Raw genomic sequence first — 25,192 nt, forward strand, 5'->3', positions numbered from 1 at the left:
TTTTCAAAAAAAAGTTTACAGTCAAATGAAATGATGCAGTGATCTGGCCTGGTTTATTGTAGATATTCTGGAAATGTTTTTAATGGTGAAATAAAATATTTTATGTTTTATTATACATTTGGTGATGCACATTTTGACCTCAGCTGGAGTGGCATTTGTTTGATTGATTTGACAGGTGACACTTTTTTCATTTATATATATATAATTTTTATTTGTTCATGATAACAAGCAGAATCCGTCTTAGGCACTGAATATCAGAAAAAAAGTTTTTTTTTCTTATTTATTTAGATAAACAGATTAATTGTACTATACAATAAAGATATAGTACACCCCATACAGTGTACAGAAGAAAAAACAGTTTAACAATAATACATACATTTAGCAAGATTATAAATATACACTTGAGAATTTAAGATAAAATACCAAATAGAGCAGAAAATAATATAAAATGTTTGTCAATAGACTTGATAAAAACACTAAAGTTAAAAGGTTTTACACGTGTGCTATCATCACTGCACTTTCTATCGCGAGATTGACGTCAGTAGAAATGTTTGATGACGATGGCGGGAAAACCCACCGTGGCGGGAAAAAGTAGCGTGGTTAACACAAGACAGGGGGCGCTGCTGCGCAGTGCAGCGCTGCAAATGACATTAAAATACGCCACAAGTCATCAAATAAAATTACAAAGTAACAAAAAAAGGACAGATTGCACCAAGCATTTAGACCTCTGTTTTTTTCTCTTTTTGTTGTTGGAATCAAGCAAAAAGGTTGTGTTAAGCGTCTTTATGGTTTTAAATAACGTTTGTTTATTATAAAAGCTGATATGTTAAGACTCGGAGGGGGAGGGAGAGGAAAAAGAAGCACAAGAGGAAGGAAAAGGAGGAGGGGGGGAAGAAACTGAGGACTTAATTATAACAGATTGGTGTGTGGGTGGTTGTGGCGATAAGCCAAATTACATTATATTTTAATAATTTATCATATTTTAACCTAGTAATTGCTTATTAAGATTTTTTTTTTTTTGCGTGGTTTGTTTTTACATTATTCCTCAGTGGAAAGTGCCTCTGTGGTGACATTATAAGAAAAGCAGCATATCGTAGTGGTGCGTGGATCTCAGCAGGCGTGGAAAGAGTGCGTTATTGTTAGTTGACACTGATCATCATCATCTGGCCTGCTAAGAAGCGAAGCCGGGAGCTGGAGTTTGCACCAGAGGACTCACCATGGCGGTAAACCTGGACAAGGAAGCGTACTACCGCCGGATCAAGAGATTATACGGCAATTGGAAGGTAACATTGGGCGATTATAAGCGTGTATTTGAGTTAAATCCTCTACTGTAGTTCATGTTACGAGGAGAAAGTGGGCTCTTGGAAGATACCGACCGCTAAGTTAGCCGCGTTTTTCTCCCGAGCGAGTTGACTGTTTTCGGCGAGAGCGGTGCTGTTTCCCTGCCTGCACCCAGCGCCGACAACTAGGCCTCAGTCTGCACTATTTGACTTGCTTTATACGCCCTGAAACTCCTCTCCAACTGGGCATGTTTGGAAGATGTTTCTTGGTCTTGTGTTAGACTAAACAGGCGAGCTAACTTATGTTAGCACACTTATCACCCCATTCACCACGTTTGCCACCAAGCTAACTTACTAGCCGAGCAGCTAAATGTGTAGTGAACCAGTGTGGGCTAATATGACGACTAAATCGCATTAAAGTGATCACAGAAACCATTCACCATCGAGGTGTGCTTGACATTTGGCTGCCAAACTGTTAAACCTCACTGTTGGCTTGTATTTGTAACGTTTGCAATATGCTAATGTTAGCTGGCTAATTAGCATCAGAATAACGCCAGCATCCCTGTAACGTGCAGGATTCCTGCAGCTTCTGGAAATGACTTTATCTAACGTAGTTTGTTAGATAATTACTTTTCGTAACATTGTGGGTACTTTAAAACGTATTAAACTCATGTTTAGAAGTTGTAACTTAAGGTTTCTTGGTGAGTTGTCACTTGATATTGCAGCCCAATCATGCAGTCTGATAAATAGCTCATTTAAAAGAAGCTTTACGTGCATTAACTGGCATTTCATTTTTTAAAGCAGCTGTGTAAGGTTTGCGGCCATCCTATGTGCTGCCAGGTAATGCAGCATCAGGTGCTGATGTTGCCCTGAGTGTTACAAATCTACTTTTCAGTGATGCTAACGCAACTAGCTAGCTGGCTTCATTCACCAGGGTTATTCATGCAACAACTGAAACTAGCACTCTTTGTCTACCAGAGTGCATTACTGTGGGACAGTATGGTTTTGAAATTTGTTTTCATGCATAACAAACAGTAAATGATGTGTGCTTATATCAATCTTTGTTTCCCAGAAAGGAGAAGATGAGTTTGGTAAAGTCGATGCCATTGTGGTGTCTGTCGGAGTGGACGAGGAAATTGTGTACGCCAAATCCACAGCCATACAGGTAAGGGCATACCCCAGCCATAGCAGCATGATTAGGTCACTCGGGATGTAGATGCCTGGCGCTGCATGATATGATCTTTAAAGTCAGTTTCCCACAGTCACTTTATGTTCTATGCACAATACATTTATTTTGCATGCATTATAACTACATTGTTATCTAGCTAACAATTTGTGGAAGCTGTGTGGGGACTTATTTGTGCTTTTTCTCACAATTTTGCTGTATGACCATAAATTATTGTCAAGTTTCACTGTAGCTAAAGCTAAATAGAACTACACATGCATTTTAAAGGTTGTACAGGTTAATTACTCACTGTACATTTGTTTTCGTGTACATGTTTTGATTCAAATGCCCCAAATTAATCATTTTTTCCTCAGACATGGCTATTTGGCTATGAGTTGACAGACACCATCATGGTGTTTTGCGACACCAAAATCATCTTCCTCGCCAGCAAGAAGAAGGTGGATTTCCTCAAACAGGTGGCTGTAACTAAAGGCAACGAGAACGCCAACGGGGTCCCGCCCATCACCCTGCTCACCAGAGAAAAGGTAACCTGTGTAAAGACACGGCGGTAATGGCTGAATACACACACCTTCTTTGTACAATGATCTACACACGATATGAAGATATGAGGGTGTGATTTTTAGTGAACTATTTTATGTAGGACCTCATCTGAGTGAATCGGATTCTTCATTGCTATTTGTTGGTGTCTCGCAGAATGAAAGCAACAAGGCCAACTTTGACAAGATGATCGAGGCAATCAGAGGCAGCAAAGAGGGCAAGGTGGTGGGAGTCTTCAGCAAGGACAAATTCCCTGGAGAGTACATGAAGAGCTGGAACGACACAATCACCGCTGAGGGGCTGGAGAAGGTAAAACGCAATCCAAAACGGCACTTGAAGTTACATTTTTTTTAATTTATTTTTTTTATCTTTGTCTTGGTCAACGCCTCCCTTTTTTTAACATTTCTTCCTGCCTGCAGGTAGACATCAGTGCCGTGGTCGCATACACAATGGCGGTGAAGGAAGACGGAGAGCTGGGCCTGATGAAGAAGGCCGCGGCCATCACCAGCGAGGTTTACTCAAAGTTCTTCAAAGAGCGCGTCATGGAGATCGTTGATGCAGATGAGGTGAGGAGAAGGAACAGTGGATTAATGTTGTGGTGCAGAAGGTTGCGGTAATGCATGTTTGTGTGACTATCGCTAAACGGTGGACCGACTACGTACGGCAAACCCTGCAGAATTATATGCGTTTGGTGTTTTGATGTTATTTTACCAGGAAAAAGTCATGTTGTGTACATTTGCCGCCAGCTAACGACACAGTTGTGCTGCTGGGGAAGAAAGTATGAGCAGGTTTTGACGGATGCCTCGTTTCTGTATGTCTAGTTACTTTGTTTTGTCATGGGTGAATTATATTTCTGTCCACCGGGTTTTTTATTATTTTTTTTATAATAACCTCGCTTGCACGATCTAGGATTAAAACTCGATTGTGAGGGAGCCGACAGGGACTTCATGGTGCATTCAGGTGCACCTCATAATCTCTGCAATCTATACTTGAATGTCCACGAAGGTTGTTTAAAACGGGGACATGAATTTCGGGAAAGAGACTTCAGATACAGTATTAGGGGACTACTAAGGCCTAGATAAAAGCAGCATGTCATAGGACCTTTTTAATAATTGGCTCCAAAGTCATATATTCCCCATTTCCAAAGTCATATATTTCTCTTCCCCCCCCCCAACAGAAAGTGCGTCACAGTAAGCTGGCAGAGTCGGTGGAGAAGGCCATCGAGGAGAAGAAGTACCTGGGCGGTGCAGATCCTTCCACAGTGGAGATGTGTTATCCTCCTATCATTCAGAGCGGAGGGAACTACAGCCTCAAGTTCAGCGTCGTCAGGTAACCCACCTCACCTTAGCAGAGGCACGGTGACATGCTTTTGTGGTTTAAAAAAAATTCACTGCTGCCAAGATGGCCTTCTCATAAAATGAGTCTGTCTACGCAGTAGAAGGATGCAAATACTTTTAAAATTGGTGCTACGTGACCAGAGAACGTGGAGAAAATGGGCTGTGGCATTCACTTTTGCTCCTGAGGTAGAAAACCTACAACATCCCGCCGGTGGGTGACATAATGCGAGCACGTCTGTATTGAGAGAGACTCTCTCTCGAACTGCTTCTATATGCTTTGTGTCCATATGCAGAAGTACAATCTGTAGTTCAATCAAAAGTCCTCAAGCCAACGAAAAGCTGTCAAATGAGCATAGAAATCTGGGCGCTGGCGAGTATAGAGGGAAGTTGACCATAGCTCATTTACACATACTACCCACATTGTTATGATACAAACCTGGTTGAAAATTGGCAAAGTATCTTATCTTTGAAGCTGTTGGTAATTTCATAGAAACGGGACTTCTTCTGTTCAGCCTGTGGGGGGGAAGTACTTTTTTAACTTTAACTGAACTTTCTTATTATTGTCCATGATTCTGCTGAATATTTTCTTGACCAATTGTTTGGTCTATTAAATGTCATAAAATAGTGAAAAATGCTCATCACAATCTCCAAGGAGATATCTTCATATTGCTTGTTTCTTTCCGATTAAACGTAATGGAAAAGGACAGAGAGAGAGAAGAGCAAACCCTGGTCATCATTTTAACGGACACCTTTTTTCCTGTTCCAGTGACAAGAACCACATGCACTTCGGTGCCATCACGTGTGCCATGGGGATCCGCTACAAGTCGTACTGCTCCAACCTGGTGCGCACCCTCATGGTGGACCCCCCTCAGGAGATGCAGGACAACTACAACTTCCTGCTGCAGGTGGAAGAGGAGCTGCTCAAAGAGCTCAAACACGGTGGGTTCAGGAGCATGCTGAGAGTGTGGAAGCTTTAGGTACAAATATTTTAATTAATTGTCCATTATTCTGCTGAATATTCTTAAGTCATTACATAATCGTAGCGAAAAATACCCATCACAACGTCTAGGAGCCCAAAGATGTTTTATTCAAAATGTTTTTTTATTCAAACAACAATGCAAAAGTCAAAGATGAATTCATTATACATCAAAGAAAAGCATCACATCTTCACACTTTAGAAGCTTGAAACAGCAAATGTTTTTGTTTTTTGCTTGAAAAATGAGTAATCAGAAATGATGCTGATTTGTTTAGTCGTAGAACATAAATCGACTTGTAGCTCTAGAATAAAGCATTGTGGGAACTGTGGCCAAATAAAGGAAAAAAGGGCAATGTTGTGCATATTTGTGTGTATTGCTGTTTTATAAGCCTTTACTTTTGCCACAGGTGTAAAAATCTGCGACGCCTACAACGCCGTTCTGGAGTACATGAAGAAAGAGAAGTCGGAACTCGTCGCAAAGCTGACCAAAAACCTCGGGTAAATGCACACAAGTGCCATGTTCTTTTATTCACTTGCATTTACACATTTGACTCTTCTCTTCATTTGTTGTTCTTTGTAGCTTTGCAATGGGAATTGAGTTCAGAGAAGGCTCGTTGGTTTTGAACTCTAAAAACCAGTACAAACTGAAAAAAGGTGAGCGTTCAGCACATTCAATATGTCTATTGTTCTCAAACCTCTTGAAACGGGTCGAAATACACTAAGAAAAATAAATGAAAATTTGTAGAATAACGACTCATAAATGCATGTATTAAATAGATAATTGTTAACCAAAGCTTGTGTGTGTCTCCTCCAGGCATGGTCCTGAGTATCAGTTTGGGTTTCGCTGACCTCGTGAATAAAGAGGCTAAGAAGGACGAGCAGAAAAAGTACGCCTTGTTTATCGGCGACACAATACAGATCAATGAGGTAAGATGCACTTACCCTGCTGAGAAGCCACAAAGACACTTGAATGCAACTTCTCCTTTAGTTCGAGCTGTTCAGAGGTCTTCATTTATGTGCATAAATAACCATTCGAAACCTAATGGTATGATTGACACCTAAAAAAATAAATAAAAAAGTTGACCTCAACATTATAAACGAGTGCAACAGTTAAAAGTCTAAGCACCTAGTTATTAAGGTTGCATGATTTGAAGAAAATCTGCGATAACGTTGAATATTGCGATAAAAAACCTGTTAAAGTGTACTCAGTTCTGCCTTTCAGTATTCTGCTAAAATACAACACATTGCTTGAATTTAAAACGAGTCCAAAGAAATCGTTTCCAGCATTCTTTTACTGATCAAATAAATAAAGTGAGTTTTCAGTTTTCTGCAGATTTTTTTCTTTTCTTTCAACTAGCACAAAAAAAAATCTAAGTTTCGCAATATGTTGCAGCCTTTCACGATGTGTTTATTGCACCAGTTGATATCGCAATGGCGATTAAAAAACTATTGTGCAGCCCTACTAGTTATGCTACATATTTATTACCCCCTTTTTTATGTTTCTGTAACAGGAAGACGCTGCCACGATACTCACACCAGTCAAGAAAAAGATAAAAAATGTGGGAATCTTCTTGAAGGTACGTGTCTTTCTGTCTTAACTTTTTGCAGGTAACTGCACAAACAAATGGGAATAAAGTTTGACACGTAGCCGCAAACATTTTTCCCGTTTTTGTGGTACTCAGAATGACGACGAGGAGGATGAGGAGGAAGACGGGGACGATGCCGAGGAGCTGCTCGGGAAGGGAGCTCGGAGTGCCGCCCTGCTCGCAGACAGAACCAGAGTAAGTGTGGATGTTTGCGTGGGTAAATATGTGACTGGTGATCAGTGTTTATTTGACACCTTGACCGATCAGTAATAACTAAGTGTGTGAATGTTTTTGTACTCTACCAGCTACTTGGGAAGGTAAGTATTCAATGTTTTTGTCTAAAATCTCATCAGCTGAAAAATCCACTTACTTATGAGAGAAAGTTATCATACTTTTTTTTTTGTTTTGAGTGACTTGTTTGTGTGTGTGGTTCCTGACCATCCAAAGCCGTGTAACACATGTCTGCATTCTGCATGTGTCATTTCTCCCCCCCCCCCCATGGTCTCTGGTGTTTCTGTGTGATCACTCATTTGTTTGTTTTTCAAACTCAGAATGAGATGACGGCGGAGGAGAAGAGGCGGGCCCACCAGAAGGAGTTGGCCAATCATTTGAACGAAGAAGCCAAGCGTCGTCTGACGGAGCAGAAAGGAGAGCAGCAGATTCAGAAGTGAGTGCAAATACTTAAAAGTCAGTCATTTTGTACGCTTTTATACCCCAGTTTCCAGGAAGGGGGGGGACAAACTCTACAGACCTATTTCTGTCTGTAACCCTACGCTAACGGGTAATTTCCACCAACTGCGTAACGTCTGCGGATCTGCTCCGGAACGGCGGCGGAGTCATTAGGTTTCCATTAAAGTCTGTGTGTATTTCCACTGACTGCGGAACGGCTGTGTCCTGACTTTGTCCCAGCTCCGGCGGTCCGCACCCCTCTGGAGCGGATACGCAGAGCTTCTATTTTTGCCGGACGCCAGAGAGGTCCGCAGCAATGCAGCACAATTCAGATTGTGTGGGACAGGAAGTCAAGCACAGAAACAAAATAAAACATCCGGTTAATTTTCAAAATAAAATACACCTTGCTCACGGCGGATCATATTTCCCTGCACTACACCTTGAAAACATCATAATGGGCGGAGACGGGCCTGAAGTCGGAATGGAAACTTCTATTCTACGTGAATTCGCGAGAACTCGTGGGTCCTCGTGACTACAGCTGTCAGTCATGGCCGCAGCCGTTACGCAACTAATCCGGACCTGGTGGGTATTGAAGGACAGCAGAGCACGGAGCCGACACGCAGCGGAGCCGACACGCAGCGGAGCCGACACGCAGCGGAGCCGACACGCAGCGGAGCCGATCCGTTCCACAGTTGGTGGAATTTCGGTGTAAGGAAGAAGTGACATTCATCCTTTCAAACATAGATGCTCATTCTTGTCAGCTATTAGAACTACATGAGAATGAGAGCGAGAGATGCCATTTAGGAAATTAATATATATGTGAAGTTTGACTATGTTGAATAAAAGTCTGAATATATTGAACGAAAGGCGTGCGTGCAAATACTTACAAGTCAGTCATTTTGTACGCCTTATACCCCAGTTTCCAGAAGAAAAAAACAACTCTACAGACATTTCTGTCTGTAACCCTACTCTATATTATTGGGACTTTCGTTCAATATATTCAAACTTTCGTTCAATATATTCAAACTTTCGTTCAATATATTCGGACTTTCGTTCAATATATTCAAACTTTACATAGTGTGTGTACTATTTTCCTATTTATTTTGATTAGTTTGTTTTCGGTTTGTCAGCGGTGTTATGGTGAACAACTGGACAGATTTTTCATGAAACTTGGTGGAAGGGTGTAGAATGGGCCAAGGAACAACCCATTCAGTTTTGTATGGATGGGCATGAGCAATGTTTTCCCAGAATATTGCATGAATTACTCGGGGGGGAATTGATTCCTTGTGGAGGGAAATCTATTTTTAGAATTCAGCTTAAAGAGCACGGCAGCATCAATAACGATGCACAACAATATACTGTATCAGATGCATATAATGCAACTGGTGCCGTTCATCTGCATGGACTATACACTCCATTAATCCCTCGAGTTCCTCATAATGGCGAGGAATCGATTACACCTTGCCCATCCCTAAAATTCTGGAGTGGATCCTAATCACAGGTTGGAGACAAATCGTTTTTCACTTTTCTTAACATTGCGAGATAGGGTGTGGTCTTGGCGGAGGTCTCCGCTCTCCGAGTGCCCTTCTAGTTCTATGTAATGTGTAGTATTATTATTATATATATTTTTTTTAAATAGTCATTTACAACCTTCTTGATTAGTTATTTGCAATTTTAAGATGTGTGGTTTTTTTTGTATTTTTAAGTTGTATGCGTGTGTGTCGTATGTCAGCTGGATAGTTAAGGAAATGACGGGGGGGCAGTACTTGTAGTGTTCCACATTGACACTGAATAAATAAACCTTGAAGTGTGGGGGATGCAAAGTTGTAGTTTGCTTAGAGGTAGAATTGTGGGATTTTCTTGGGTTGTACATTAATAAAAAGGTTCACAGTAAAAGATATGTGAATCATTTTAATGTGTTTACACCGCCACCGATAAGTAGCCTGGACTTGATCAGTATTTCTGTAATTGCAAGTGCTCAAATATTTCTTAAAAGATGCCCAAATACAGCAGTAGGTAATATAGACCCAAGGATTCCCACATGTAATGACGTTTCTGGTCATTAATTGAGTTCCACTCTTTTTTTTTTTTTTCCTCGCCAGGGCCAGAAAATCCAACGTGTCCTACAAGAACGTCTCTCAGATGCCCAGAGAAAAGGACATCAGAGAAATGAAGATCTTCATTGACAAGAAGTACGAGACCGTCGTCATGCCCGTCTTTGGTATCGCCACACCATTCCACATCGCCACCATCAAGGTACACTGTGGTTATCCTCAACTGTCCACCAGCTTTTTTTAAATTCCCCGATAGTCTGTCATATTGACTGATGGTTTTGACTTTTCTTGCCTGTGCAGAACATCAGCATGTCTGTAGAAGGAGACTACACCTACCTGAGGATCAACTTCTTCGTCCCCGGCAGCTCTCTAGGACGACAGGAGGGAAATATCTTCCCCAACCCTGACGCCACGTTTGTTAAAGAAATGTGAGTCTATCAACTGTATGCATAATGATGGAAGAATATTTTCAGAATTTTTAAAGTCGAGTTTGATGAATTGGCAACTAGATGGATGTAGAGAGACTGAATGTTTTCGAAATTTTGTCTCAACAAAGGTTGCGTCTTTAACTTGGCGTCAGATATTGTTTGTTTGGCGTTTAACTGATGACGGCACAGGACTGAAATCCAGTTTTAAATTATTGAGAAGATTTAAACTTGACTTAAAAAGCATTTTCATCTCCCCTTCGTACCATTCACAACTACTTGAACTGCCTTTCTTTGTGTTTCCATTCAGCACGTACCGAGCGTCCAACCTCAAAGCTCCTGGCGACACGTCGGTGCCCTCCACCAACCTGCAGAACGCTTTCCGCATCATCAAGGAGGTACAGAAGCGCTACAAGACGCGAGAGGCCGAAGAGAAGGAGAAGGAGGGCATCGTCAAGCAGGACTCGCTGGTCATCAACCTTAACCGCAGCAACCCCAAGCTCAAAGACCTCTACATTAGACCCAACATCGCACAGAAGAGAATGCAGGGCTCACTGGAGGCCCATACTAATGGTGAGAAAGCTCTTACTGGGATAAATGGGAGTCTGGTAAAGTTCTAACAATGTGATGCCTCAAGCTCCATACTGTTTTCATTTAAAAAAATAAATAAAAATAAAACCCTCTCCTCGCGCAGGTTTTCGTTTCACGTCGGTCCGCGGCGACAAAGTGGACATTCTTTACAACAACATTAAACACGCCATCTTCCAGCCGTGTGACGGCGAGATGATCATTGTACTACACTTCCACCTCAAGGTAATGTGTGTGTATATAAATATTCCATGTGAGATGGAATCTCTCTCTCTCTCTGTCTCTGTCTCTCTCTCTCTGTCTCTCTCTCTCTCTCTCTCTGTGTTTTTTAGTTGAAAGAAAATATCAGTAGAAAACTGCACTTTAACATTGAGCTGTCATTCTTTTTTTAGTAGTGCCTTTCATGTTTAATTCAATGTTCTGTTTGTTCAGTAAAACAATGTTAGAAATGCTGAACAGAGTACACTTTAATACTTGTTTATATATATCGCGAGTAATATCGTTATTGCGATATTGAACAATGTTGCATGCAATGAATCGCATGTCACATATTTTCCTCATATCGTGCAGCCCTAATTTATACACTGTGGCCGAGGCTGCCGTACAAGGTGCCACCTGCTCGTCAGATGAACATTCACGCTATGATGGCGCGGCATCAGACGCAATTCAGGGTTCAGTGTCTTGCCCAAGGACACAGCCACTCCAAATACATGGTTTCCGCAGGGTTCACCAAGTTCAAATGATCTGTTAGGGCTGCGCAATAGATCTTTTATTATGATTATTATTTTTTTTTTTTTAATCGCCATCGCAATATCAACTGGCACAATAAACGCATGGCGAAAGGCTGCGACACAACGCCAACTGCACCTTTTTAAAATGTGACTGTCATTCTTTTTTTCTTTTTTAGTGTTGCCTTTTTATGTTCACTTTAATGTTCAATTTGTTCAATAAAATGTTTGAAATGATTTCCTTTTTTAGTTTTAATTTCAGCAAGCAGTTTGTTTATTAGTTATGGCGATATTCAACAACGTTAACGTATCTATTTTTTTTCTCATATGGTGCAGCCCCAATCTATAAGTTCTTCCAAAATGGAACAAGTACAACTTTTTGGATTGTTAACGTTTGGTTTTGTCCCATCACACTTCTCCTCCAGAACGCCATCATGTTCGGTAAGAGACGCCACACAGACGTCCAGTTCTACACGGAAGTCGGGGAGATCACCACGGACTTGGGCAAACACCAACACATGCACGACCGAGACGACCTGTACGCCGAGCAGATGGAGCGGGAGATGAGGCACAAGCTCAAGTCGGCCTTCAAGAACTTCATCGAGAAGGTGGAGACGCTGACTAAAGAGCAGCTGGAGTTTGAGGTGCCCTTCAGAGACCTCGGGTGAGTAAATTGGATCGACTGTGCTTCATGAGCGACATGGCTGTAAATAAGAGAAATTGGGGCAAGGTGACTGATTGGGCTCTTTGTTTTTAGGTTCCAGGGCGCCCCCTACAGGAGTACCTGTCTGCTACAACCCACGTCCGGTTCCCTTGTCAATACCACTGAATGGGTGAGCGAGTGGGCACACTTTGTATCAAACCTCCTCGTATTGATACACATGATTTACCTCATTAACTTTCAAAGTGGTGTGGCCGGGTTAGCTCAGTTGGTAGAGCAGGCGCACATATAGAGGTTTACTGCTTGACGCAGAGGCTGTGGGTTCGACGCCGACCTGCGGCCCTTTGCTGCATGCCATTCCCCCCCCTCTCTCACCTTTCATGTCTTCATCTGTCCTGAGGAAATAAAGGCCTAAAATGCACAAAAATTAATCTTAAAAAGTGTATAGATCTTCAATAAAGTTTGATCTTTTTATGATCATCTGGGGGTTTAAGAAATATGAAATGTTGTGTGTTTTTTTTTTTGTTTTGTTTTTTTTAATTGATTTGTCTTTTATGTTCAACATTTTTGCAGCTATCCCAAAACATTTCTCTTTGCCGTCTGTATCTAGCCGCCGTTTGTGGTGACTCTGGACGAGGTGGAGCTGGTGCACTTTGAGCGCGTGCAGTTCCACCTGAAGAACTTTGACGTGGTCATCGTCTACAAGGACTACAGCAAGAAGGTCACCATGATCAACGCCGTGCCGGTCAACTCCCTCGACCCCATCAAGGAGTGGCTCAAGTATGTTTTCCAAAATCGACAAAGGCAATAAACAGTATGTTATTTGGATTGAAAGTCTTCAGTGACATGTAATTATCGACTGCTTCTTTACAAATCCAGCCAGAACGTCGCACAGGCTGCTCGGGTTTCTGTTTATTAACATGTTCTCTCTGTCTCTCGCTCTCTCAGCTCGTGTGATATCAAGTACACAGAGGGAGTCCAGTCTCTGAACTGGACCAAGATCATGAAGACCATCGTGGATGATCCCGAGGGCTTCTTCGAGCAGGGTGGCTGGTCTTTCTTGGACCCAGAGAGCGAGGTACGTTCAGCACAGTGGACCAAAAAATGCTGTGGAAACAAATGGCACAAAGTTTTGGGTAATTATCAATTTCCTATGCAGAAAGTAATGGCGCGTACCAGTTTTTCCTCTTGATGTTCCCGTTAACATTTTTCTTTCTTTCCTTTTTAAAGTGCTCATAGTATGCTTTTTGGCTTTTTCCCCATTCCTTAATTGTGTTATATATCTTTATGTACACGTTACAAAGTGAAAAAGCCCAAAGTCCACCCCAAAGGGACTTACCATCTCCAACAGAAAACACTGTTCACAAACCGCTCCAAACAGCTCTGTTGTAGTCCAGCCTTTACTTCCGTGACAAACGAGCGTCACTTTGTAACACATTATAATGCTCGCCTAGCTGCTAGCGTGGCACGCCCTCATACTCTGCTTCTGACTGGCTAGCAGTGCTTATCTAGCTACTGCGCATGTGACTCTCAACAAAGATGGTACAGAAGTGAGATGCGTCACTCTGTAGCTAAAATAGAGAGCTCAACACACAGGGTGAAAAGAGGAGCTATAACAAATATATGGTGTTTTTTGAAAATTAAACCATGTAAACCTATTGTGATATAACCTCTAAATACAATTATGAAATGAGCATAATATGAGCACTTTAAAGTCAATTTCTACATGTGTATCCACTTGTGTATTTTTTTTGTGATTGTATCCCTCTTACTGTGTCTTGTTGTGGTTTCAGGGAAGTGGTGCAGAGGAAGATTCGGAGTCCGAAATGGAGGATGAAACGTTCAACCCGTCTGCAAGTGAAGAGGAGGAGGAAGAGGAAGACAGTGATGAGGACTACAGCTCGGAGACGGAGGACTCTAGTACGATTTTTAGTTATCTTTTTTTGCGACACCTGTGATGGACACACAACCTAAATCCTAGCTGAAACCGTTGTACTTTTGGGATGGATTTACTACAGGGCGGTTCATAGTGACAGGTCTTCGTTCAAATGAAAATGGAGTTAAAACAATGCTGGTAGAAACCTTCCCAACACAATGTACATAAGTGAATTTAAAAGTGCAATTATTTCATTAGTTTTATTGTCTGCTGTGTGTTTGTAGATTACAGCGCGTCGGTTGGCAGCGAGGAGGAGAGCGGGAAAGACTGGGATGAGCTGGAGGAAGAAGCCAGGAGAGGTTTGTATCTAGGAGACATTTTATTGTTGATTAATTCATGTTTAAATATCACTGCAACTTCACTGCGTTATTTGTTTTATGGTCTTTCAAACATGAACATTTTAATGTAATAGCCTTAATGGGACGGGGTAATGATGCACACTTTCAGACAACCTTTTCTTCGACGGGCGTTCAAAGTGTCGCACCGTTGTTCAAATGAAAAGTGATGAAAGTAGTTATGTAAAGAATATAAAAAAGGAGTTCCTAAGTTACAAAAATGTCAGATGTGTGTCGCATGTCAAACGATCTGCTGCACCACACCAGTCCAGTTTCAGCGCGCAGATAAACTGGTTTTAGGACTGACTATAATCAACAAACATGAAGAGGTTTATGATTTACAAACCTAATTTTCTCGGGTTGATATAAAAAATGCTAACTATTATATTGGGAGCATGTAAGAATGCTGGTACCATGTAAATGGGGCCTGAGAGAGATGGTTGAGCTAATTCACATGCTTGTGTTCCCCGTACACCAAACACTCGATGAGTAAAAAGGAAAAACACTGTTCTATTTTTATTTTTTCTGGTGGGTCACATTCGACGTCCCAAACACGCCAGAAACGGGTGTGAACTGGTTTTCTTGCTACAGCCTTCCGATACAGTGCACAAAACTGCAAACTCTGCTGTACGTTCACTTGATATCTTTGCTAATAAAAATAAAGTATTGTCTGCTCAGACGATTGCTTTGCATTCACAGTCACTCTCACTAGCTCCACCACACACACACACGCACACACTGCTTGGGCGGAGACGGAGCCGACGTGCATCACTGCATCTCACAGGGCAAGAAATTGGGTATCTACCTGGGTGCCCTGTTTTCATCACTGCTGATGGTAGCTGGAGCCAAGAAATACCCCTGCCTACTGCAGTCATTGATCCTGGGAGTGAATGCTGATTGTAACCTTTCCCATTTATATTTTTTTGGTCAGTGGGAAAGTGGTAGTAGTGTCCTCATACCACAACCTTGAATTTTCTTTGTTAAAATGTTAACTATTTAATTTGTTTTTTAGCTGACAAAGAGAGCCACTATGAGGACGAGGACACCTCTGCCATCAACAACAGCAGCAAGAAGAGAAAGGTCCGGCCATCAGCCTCCAGCAGCGTTCCCAGCAAGAAGAAGCGACGGTCCTAAATGTCCCTTGCACACACACACGCACGCACACACATACACACTGCCAAACCTAGTTGACCCTCGACCCTTCCTTCCCCAACTTGCTCTTTTGACTCAAACACTTAACAAAAAACACACACACACTCAGACACACGATGTGTATATAGACGTAGACGCCCCTTATTTTCGTGTTGGTCAGTGAAGTGTCATGTTGAAATGGTAAGAAAGAACCAGCATGACAGTCTCTCACACACATTAGTTTTATTTTCTTTTTCCCCTCTTCATTCCTTTCTCATTCTCTTGTTTCCACCTCCCATCTCCATCCATCCATCAGGGTTTCATGTTTGTGTGTCTGTGTGTGTGCATGTGTGTTGAAATGGGTTTTTATTGCGAGCATTGTTTATTTTCTGTTTAAAAAGACACGTTCCTTCTTATGGATAATAAAAGAACAGGCTTGACATATCCTCTGCCAAGTGTTTTTATATATAAACTGAGAAACTCTCTTCTCCACCTCCTTGTCTATGTTTTCCCTCATGTTTTCTTCAGTGTTTGTTAAATTGTAGTAATATGATTGAACGTCTTTGAGGGGGGCAGATACATTTTCTGATCATTTCTTTTTTTAAACGGGGTTTGTAAACTTATGCACACATACACACCATCTCCCACTCACTTCTCTCTGTTCCCCTTTTTTGTTTATTCTCAGTAGATTTGTTGTTGTACTGTTCATTCTAAAAATCTGTTTTGTTTTTGTAATAAAATTAAAAGGAACTGTAGTTTGTTTTGAACGTTCTGTTTTTCTTCTAGAATCTGTAACATACTTCTGTCTGCATGTTCAGAAACTTTATTTTTGGGTATATTGTTACAGTAGCCTAAATGTTTCAAACCCGCCTTGACAGTAATGTAGCTCAACCAAAACGACTGGTTTGATGTGCGGCGCAGCACACTGTGGTGCTAAGATTTCGGCGGCTCTTTTTGTCGACACAGATGTAGACATTTTTTTTCCCTCGCTGAAAATGCGTGTGAGGACAATGTTGACTAGGACGCTTCCTTCTCTGCACTGATGCGGTTATTGGGTGTAGAAAATGGTTCCTACATGAAACTGCTCACAATCAGGTCTGTGGTTTATCTTGAGGAACCATGACTTCTAAAAAGAAACATTGCTGTTTTTACAGAGTGCCCCTCTAGTTCCATTCTATTCAAGAGACGGCAGACATCTCTACTGCTGTTATCTCCCAACACTGGGCAACTCGCACCAAAACAATCTGGAGTGATAAATAGCAACTCGGCTAAGTGGAAACATTTATTTTAGATTTTATGGATGAACTAAAACATTTGAGTGGAGGCAAGCTTTCAGTTTTAACTCATCTTGACCAACAAAGTTGAGTGTTAGGTGACTTGTGGCTTTATGAATCCCCCCCCCCGGCTGCTTTTACCTTACAACCAAAACCTGTTCTGCTTTAGAACAGAGAAAGCATGTTCTAAGGAAAAGAAAGTCGTCTGGTGAGAAGGTCCTGAGACCTTCTACTACAGGCAAGTGGCCTTTATGTACTATTTTGCTTTAGTTTAATTGTAACAAAATGTCATTCTCTGTCCCTTATGTTTGAATGTGATTATTTAAACATTTGTATCTCTCTGCAAAGTATTCTTAGCATACGTATTTAAATTACTCCATCTAATTCAAGAGACTTCATAACAGCAAATAAAGAATAGTGTGGAGAAGTGATAGAGGGTGGAATAATAAATTGTAGTATACAGTACAGCTTGGAAAGACCTGTGATTTTTGGACATTTAAACAAGTGACATTTTAGGATTTATTATTTTGGTAAATGTAGCAATACATAATGTAAAAATACTTGCATGTAAATGTTATACTTTTAAAATCTTGAGGAAAAGTGCAGAAGTATCATCATAATGTACTTGTAAAAGTACTCACAATGCAGAAAAACAGTATTAATACTACTGATGCATAACAGTACATGTTTAAGTAGCATTGTACTTTTACGTTTTAAATACTTAATATATTTTAGTTGTCCACTCTAATAATGCATCATATTTTATGGTTAGTTGTGGATTTTATATGAAAAAATCTGATCTGCAAAGCAACTATATCAGTCTAAGTCTAGTGGAGTAAAAAGTACAATGTTTCCTTCTGAAATGTAGTCAAGTGTAAAGAAGAAGGATCTTCAAATACATTGCCTAATATTGTGCTTAATTACTGTACTTGAGTAAACAGACCCACATACCACCACTGCATGGGTCCTTGTACACCTGAGATTTAGAAATGTAAACTTGTTCCCTTTTTATACACTGTTTAGTGTCTGATAAATGTTTACATTTGTGTTGCAGGAAAACAAAAGTGTGAAGAAAGCTGACAAGACATGAAGGGCATCCTGTCTGTCCTCGTGTTCCTCACACGGTAATATATCGCTTGTGTCTTTAAGATATAGTTTACACTTTTTTTTGACTCACAGAACCAGCAGGACAACATCTGTTAGTAATGACCTTTTAGTTAGAGGAGGAGCAGGACCAGTGGTTCATAACCTTTTTGAGCTCTTACAGCACCCAGACCATAACAATTTCTACTTGTGATCCATTGTCAGAGGTTGTAGCCTAATCATGGACATGAGTTTAGAATTTTTTTTAATGATAAAGTGATTGTTCCTTGCTTGTTAGTTGCGGCCTTATAAGATGCTGCACATTACTTTATTGTAGTTCAGGACATCTTATGGCTTCATGTCTTCTGTATCTTTATCTACTGTGCTCAGTTTTACAATTTGCCTTGTCTTTCTGTATGTGAAATACAAAAGTTACAGTGACATTTAAAGTTTGGAAAATAAATATTCTCATTTGCTTTTTTGCAGAGTTAGCCTAGATATTGATGCAACGTTCCCACCTGTAGTGCAAACTGCTAGCCTGGCTCTGTCTAGATAGAGCAAATGACACCTGCCAGCAGTAACTTAAACTCCGTTAACGTGTTATATCTAGTTTGTTTAATTTGTACAAAAACCGCTGAGTAAGAACAACCATGTGTGGTTTTGTTGATGTTTATGTGCCTGATTTCTTGGCCAGGAGCCGTTGCTAGGCGACCAGCTGTGACTCTAGGAAGTTACAGGTCCTGGCTAAGAAAGTCCTCTACATAAGAGGCGTATTGATCTTCATTCTGCCAAACTACAGTACATGTTTTTGTGTCAAAGTCTGTTTAAAAACTGAAGTGAATCATGTTTACTGACACTGTGACAGAAGGGTTGAATATGGGTCAAATAAAGCATTAAATATAATATAGCTCTAGCTTTCCTCTCATAACGTGTCAGCTGATTGTCACAGCCCTCAACAAAACATTATGATAGTTTCATATCATTTACATCATATGACCCCTTACAATTCTAAATGATATTGATGTTGAAATACATCATACAACTTAAGAGGGTAAGAGAGGGTAAATGAATGATAAACTGGATTGCTTTTTTTTGGGTCTCATCTGAACAGCTTTAAGAACATATTTTCACTCAACACTTTAATTCATGTTGTAAAGGTTTTAACTCTGGTTGCTGGTCAAAAGAGCTCTGGTGAAGAGATAAAAATGCATTTAGTTTGATTTGATTAGAAGGTCAACCTACCTATGTGCTAAACAGTGTGGGCACTACAGTGTCTACTGTAGATGCCTAACTCTAACCTTAAACCTCACCTGAATAAAATACTATTCTCAACCCTAAAACCTTTGAAGGAGTGGGCACTGCCCAAAAATGTCCTTATTCTCAAGATGCAAGACTCACATTGGTCCTTACAAAGATACAAGAGCACACCCATTGTCAGGACTGCAAACCTCTGGACGCCCACTAACAAAAACACACAACCACTTACTTGTGGTCATGAACCATTTAGTATCCAAACTCAGCGACTGGGAAGAGAATGCATGAGTACGTTTTGTGAAGACGCAAACAGAGGAGGTTAGACCACCTTTACAGCAGTACCATCACCTTTTCTGTATTTGTATTTGTTATTTATTTGTGGAAACATTTCAGGTCATGGAGGGAGGTTGGAAGAAACTGCTTCTCTTTGGTTTGTACTCATCTTTCATCAACTTTGATCAAAATAGTAAAGTAGTAAACATTTTTTTGGATTTAATCAAAACACTTTGATTATTTGTTCAAAAACCAATTAATTTGAAATCTTGCCCATGTGTTTTTTTATTCTGACAGTGGATTGTATCTTCTATTTCACAGGGACAGTTTTTATTATTGCGGTGGTCACACACCAGGCAGGTAAGAAATTATGTATTAACATCTGTTTAGTACTTACTAAAAGATATTCACTTAACAATTATATAAAACAGGGAATGACTGCAACTATTTATTGATTAATAGGTTAATAACTAATCAGAATCATTGAATTTTCGGACTGCTATCTAACTAAAATCAGCAGCGCTTGTCCCTCCCTCATTACCACCACTGAGGTGCCCTTGAGCAAGGCCCTTAACCCCGACCGCTCCAGGGGAGCTGCTCAGTGGCCAGCAGATCAGACTGTGGTTGTACCGGGCAGCTTCCAGGTATGAATGTGTAACTGTGTGAATGTGACAGGTCGTCGTTGCGAATGAGAAGTTGTTCTCAATTGACTTAATTACTTAGCCTATACCAAAAAAAAAAATGCTTGAAAAAATGACTAAAATATATAATTGCTTATCAAGTTGTTAGCTCTAAATTATATCTTCTTTCCTTCGTAAGTGTTGGAAACCACTGACTTTAACAATGTATTACATTTTATAAGCGTATCCTATTTATCTGCACGTAAAAAGTAACAAGTAACTAAAGCTGTCAAATAAATATAGCGGAGTAAATAGGAGAACGTTTTCCTCTAAATTGTAGAAGTATAAAGTGGAAGCACTCAAGTAGTACCTCAAAATTGTATTTAGGTGCATACTTAAGTAAATGTACTTAGTAACTTGCTATCACTGGTTAAGAGACAAAACTAAATATCTTGAAACACACACATATACCAGAGGGAGGCGCCATTTAGAAAACCTCAAACTTCCTTTCCCCTAAATCACAAAATCAATTCACCCAAAAGAAAAAAATACAAATGATTTTTTTTTAAATGCTTTTTTTTCTCCAATTGACTGACCCCTCTCTCCATGTCTTTTCTTTTCTAACAGACATAACTGAAGTGATCCCGACTCCACTGACCCCTGAACCCACCACCATCATCCCAGGTATACGGTGCTGTATGATCCCTGAAACCTGAGTTAGGGTTAGTTTACTGCCACACATCCCCCTCCTGTCATTCTTAACATTCCAACACTAGTGAAAGATTACTTAAGTAAATTAACAGATCAGCAAAATGTAGATTAATCAATACAAGTATTCATTATGAAGGCACACTGAGCCATACAATTACTGATGCATTATGTTAGCAACATTTTGTATTTTATAAGCCCCCAATATATTTTCTATGTAAAATCTTATCTGCCAAGCGACAACAGCTATCTTTCTGTATTTTCTGTATCCAGCTATTCTTTGCTGTAAGACATAAAGTCTTACAGCAGGGACAGTAAGCAGCAGTGTTTGGGCTGCTTTGAAATAACTTTATCATTTCTTTTTACTCACAGAACCACAGCTTCTTCTCTGTGGGTTTTTAGTTTAAGGCAGCTCTTAACTTGCAGAGTTTTACTGACATCAAGCTTCTCTGGAGGACCTTAAAGGCAGAGCAACAACCAACAGAGAGCGGTAACGATCCCAAACAAAATACATGTAATACATCTGACCTCATACTGTAAATGGTATATTGACAAAGCCTATACACCTCAGAGATGCATTACAGATTCATTTTAGCATTATGTATTACTCATTTTGCATCTCTACCCTGATTCACCTGCTGTGTCTTTTACCAACAGATGCATGTAGAGAGGTAAAAAAGTCAAACCCTGACTGAGGCTTTTATCCCTAAAATGGAACTGAGGGAAGATTAGCTCTGATAACAGCAGCTGCCTTTTTTCTTCAACATTCCATGTTGGTACACTTTTTCGAGGTTTAAGTCCTAAATTCCCTAAATGGTTGTTTTTTTTTGTTGCCTTTTTCCAATTAATAATAAAGCTTTATTACAGACACAGGTCCATATAACACATCATACAGTATAAATAGTATAAAAAGGAGATACAAAAATACATAAAAAATTGCATATTAGCCTATAGGATATACAGGCTATTACACCAATGCCGTCTTAACCTAGAAGTGTATCTATAGCAGCTTTTCAGAGGGCTGACTAGGGCTTCAATTATGTGGTTCTCTGACTTGTCCATGCGACACATAAAACTAAACATCAGTTGTCTTAAGAGTGGCACTATGCCACCTAGGGACACGAAGAAGCAGCCTCATTGCATCATTGTATGTTACCTTGATCCTATGCATACTCTTTTTCTATAGTTAGACCACAATTGAGCAGTGTAAAGCGGTGTGATATAGGTTCTAAATAGTGATAACTTCACAGAGTCAGAGCACATAGAAAACCTCCTTATGAGCACGTTAACTATAGAAAACCTCCTTATGAGCACGTTAACTTGAGAATAAATCTTACAGCGCTGCCGGTAAAGGTCTTTGTCATCCGTCCAGTCATCGGATATGACATGACCTAAGTATTTAATTTCCTCACACACAGCAAGAGGACTATCTGACAAATAAAAGGTCGGAAAAGTAGATTTCCTGTCCTCATCGCTTCTAACTATCATTATGTGGCTTTTTTTAGGGTTATACTTTATGTCATAATCAAGGCCATATTGAGAGCACACCTTCAGCATCTGCTGCAGCCCAGCACTATATGGACAGATCAGGACCAGGTCGTCTGCATACATAAGATGATTAACAATAGTGTTGCCCACAAGACAGCCAGTTTTTAACCTATTTAGCTGATTTAACTGATAATTCATCCATATAAACATTAAATAAAATAGGAGACAAAATTCCTCCTTGCCGTAAAACACTGAGACATTTTATTGCTCTTCTTTTGCAGGTTTTCACCACATTCATGTTTACCCTAAACTTTTTTTTTTTCTGTTTGTCATTGAAACCTTCACAGATCATCATACAGCTGGTGAAAGCCACTTCTCTGCTGTCTATGCTCGGCTTGTTTAGTTTCACCAAAATGTGGCTAAATTAATAAACTGCTTTAAAAAAGTGCACACACACACACACACACACACACACACACACACACACACACACACACACACACACACACACACACACACACACACTGCTTTGTGAGCCGATGTGTGTTGGTTGAACATGTGAAAGTGCCCGCCCATTAATTTGCTTCAAATTAATTTGACATACAATTTGCTTAATCAAATAGATAAACCAAATGTGAGCCTCCAAGCAGGAAAGTCAATTTGAAAGACATCCAGCTAAAAAACAATCCTATCTACTCAACTTGAAAGTGTTTAAACTGTTTGACACCTACGTCTAATGGATTGTTATACAACAATTTAAGAGATTTGAAAAAAATAGTAACATTAAAATGATTAAATCAGCTCTGAAATACAATTACAGTTACATTTTTGCCAATAAAAAAATATTGACATGTTTCAAAACCATAACACATTGTAAGATTTAAAAGAAACAGCTTTGAATGTCAAACTAGGTGTCAATATCCAGTGTTCCTTTTCAGTTTTCATTATAATTAATACAATTATTTCAATATATACAGCATCAATTTAAAAACAGACCGAACATTCACCTATTTAGACACAATAACCACATGAAATAAGTCGTTTATGTATAATTTGTTTATTTCAAACTGTTTATTTGAAATGTTGATCACTGAAGACACGAGATTTAGGATGCTTCTTTAATATGATACAATATGTTTTGTTGGAGACATTTTATGATCATTTGTATTATGATTAAAAGAATAAACAGATTTTGCATCAAATCAAATAAACACGTGACTTTTTGTGTTTCTATATTGACAGATTGAAAATAAACTGGGTTTGTATTGCAAGCCTGGTGGCCCACGATGCCTGAATTCCCCCCAGGCATAAGTCTCTGGGAATCATTTTTCATGTTTTTTTAGAAGAAGTTTTTTAAACCACAGTTACAGTGAGACGGCTTGGTTGGAAACTTCATAGTCATATTTTCAAATCTCCAGTTAGCGTTTAGCTCTGACTTGTTATAAGACGCTATAAAAAAATGTGTTTAGCTTTTTTTTTTTATTTCTCAGTTTCACGATTCCGTCCATGATTCTGTTATCGCAGAAACTATAGGGCCCAACCTTAATGCTGTCATCAGTCTGTGACTGGCCCCGCAACTATGTCAAAAAAGACACTTGCTACTGGTCTTAACTATTTTTCTGGGGAAAACCATGTGTGTAAACGATCATGAGCTGTGTGTCCCAATTCCATACTACATTAAACAATACAGTTATGCAGTGCAAAGGCAGTCAAACTTCTGCTGTCACTTTTGTATTGCATTGGGGGACAAGAGTGTACATCAACAGCACACTCAGTCAAAACTTAAGCGCCTTTAAGTCTACATACTGACTGTTTTGATTATACTTAGTATAGAAGTAGGGATTCATTTCTCAACTTAATTCAATCAATTTGTACAGATTTTACACTGCAAGAAAAGCTGATGCCCCCTTCAGACAACATCACCATTTTATTTTGAAGGGGCTCTTGTGCCTGTATCGTAAACACACGTATGGTCTGGGCACCAGTCAGCTGTCAGAAGTTGCCAAATTTTCTGATTCCAAAATTCTGATTGACCAGAGTCACACTCATGCCTGTCACAATGTCAATGTGGTTTGCATTTATTTGTTTGTGGGTCGGTTCAAAAGCACATCACAGGATGACAGCATTTTAAGCAGTTCTGTCAACCAAAGTCTAGACACCATAAACAAACGTTTTGGATTTCAGATGTTCAGGTTTTAAAACATTCTCTGTGTTACACTATCCATTAAACTAAAACATTTTCTATAGATCATGGAGTGTACTTGGAGACTCATTTTTATTTGGGGTAAGTCATATAATATTATACTATATTGTTTCAGTGAATTTGTTTGTCTTTGAAAAGTAATACACTTAATAATACACACTCTTACAAAATAACTGAAAGCAGCCTATGCAGGGTTTAATCTATTTTTTGAAAGAAAGTATGCAATTTAATTCCTTATCAATTTAACAGATTAAATCCTAGATGTTGACCTTGAATGTTTTTTATTTATTTTTTTACATTAAAATATCATATTTTCTCATATAGTGGGCAGCTAAAAGGGATTTTTAATCTACAAGGAAGTCTACTATAAAGCTGAAAAATGTATATTATTTGTTTATTGAATGAGTTTAATATTGGTGCTCAACTTTATTTGCAGGGTTTATCCTTCTCAGTTTCATTCTTAGTCTCCAGGCAGGTAAGGAAATATGTATAAAAAGCAATGGTAGAAGAAGCACTCAGAATTATTAACTTAAGTATAAGTACCAATGCAACAGAAGTACTCGCTCTGCAGTAAAAATGTCCTGTGTTGAGATCATTAAATCCCATCAGTGTGTCATGAGACCATAAATGGTTCAGGAAAAAAGAAACAAAGTTCTGCTACGCACATTTATATATATATATATATATATATATATATATATTGACTTTTCTTCAATGTTCACTCTTTTGTAAATGCGTTCAGTTCATTCTTATGAACGTGTTTTGCACAACAATTTGTATGATATCCTAAGATATAACCAGCTGTGATTACCAGACATTACAGTTAAGTTTAGCCAAGAAAAGACTACTGTAAGCCGTGT

General features: G+C 39.6%; 1 protein-coding gene and 1 long non-coding RNA gene across 3 annotated transcripts; both read left to right on the forward strand.

Annotated features, from left to right (window-relative positions):
* Nucleotides 1-874: 874 nt before the first annotated feature.
* On the forward strand, nt 875-16,146 carry supt16h (SPT16 homolog, facilitates chromatin remodeling subunit). The gene is made up of 24 exons (XM_078275914.1): nt 875-1,283; nt 2,353-2,445; nt 2,820-2,990; nt 3,160-3,312; nt 3,423-3,569; nt 4,181-4,332; nt 5,107-5,279; nt 5,724-5,814; nt 5,897-5,970; nt 6,131-6,243; nt 6,828-6,893; nt 6,999-7,097; nt 7,454-7,569; nt 9,674-9,827; nt 9,926-10,053; nt 10,361-10,623; nt 10,745-10,863; nt 11,792-12,030; nt 12,124-12,199; nt 12,638-12,807; nt 12,976-13,105; nt 13,821-13,947; nt 14,188-14,262; nt 15,311-16,146. The coding sequence occupies exons 1-24, from the start codon at nt 1,218-1,220 to the stop codon at nt 15,430-15,432; spliced, it is 3,117 nt and encodes a 1,038-aa protein (XP_078132040.1). The 5' UTR covers nt 875-1,217; the 3' UTR covers nt 15,433-16,146.
* Nucleotides 16,147-17,754: 1,608 nt separating this feature from the next.
* Nucleotides 17,755-23,313, forward strand: LOC144534195 (uncharacterized). 2 transcript variants are annotated; one of them, XR_013503517.1, is made up of 6 exons: nt 17,755-17,827; nt 19,434-19,470; nt 19,635-19,673; nt 20,561-20,617; nt 21,014-21,131; nt 21,299-23,313. It is a non-coding gene; the product is annotated as an uncharacterized LOC144534195 (long non-coding RNA). The 2 variants fall into 2 exon arrangements; XR_013503516.1 differs by having other exon boundaries at nt 21,014-23,313.
* The last annotated feature ends 1,879 nt before the right edge of the window (nt 23,314-25,192 follow it).

The sequence above is a fragment of the Sander vitreus genome, chromosome 19, assembly GCF_031162955.1.
Source record: "Sander vitreus isolate 19-12246 chromosome 19, sanVit1, whole genome shotgun sequence".
Taxonomy (NCBI): Eukaryota; Metazoa; Chordata; class Actinopteri; order Perciformes; family Percidae; genus Sander; species Sander vitreus.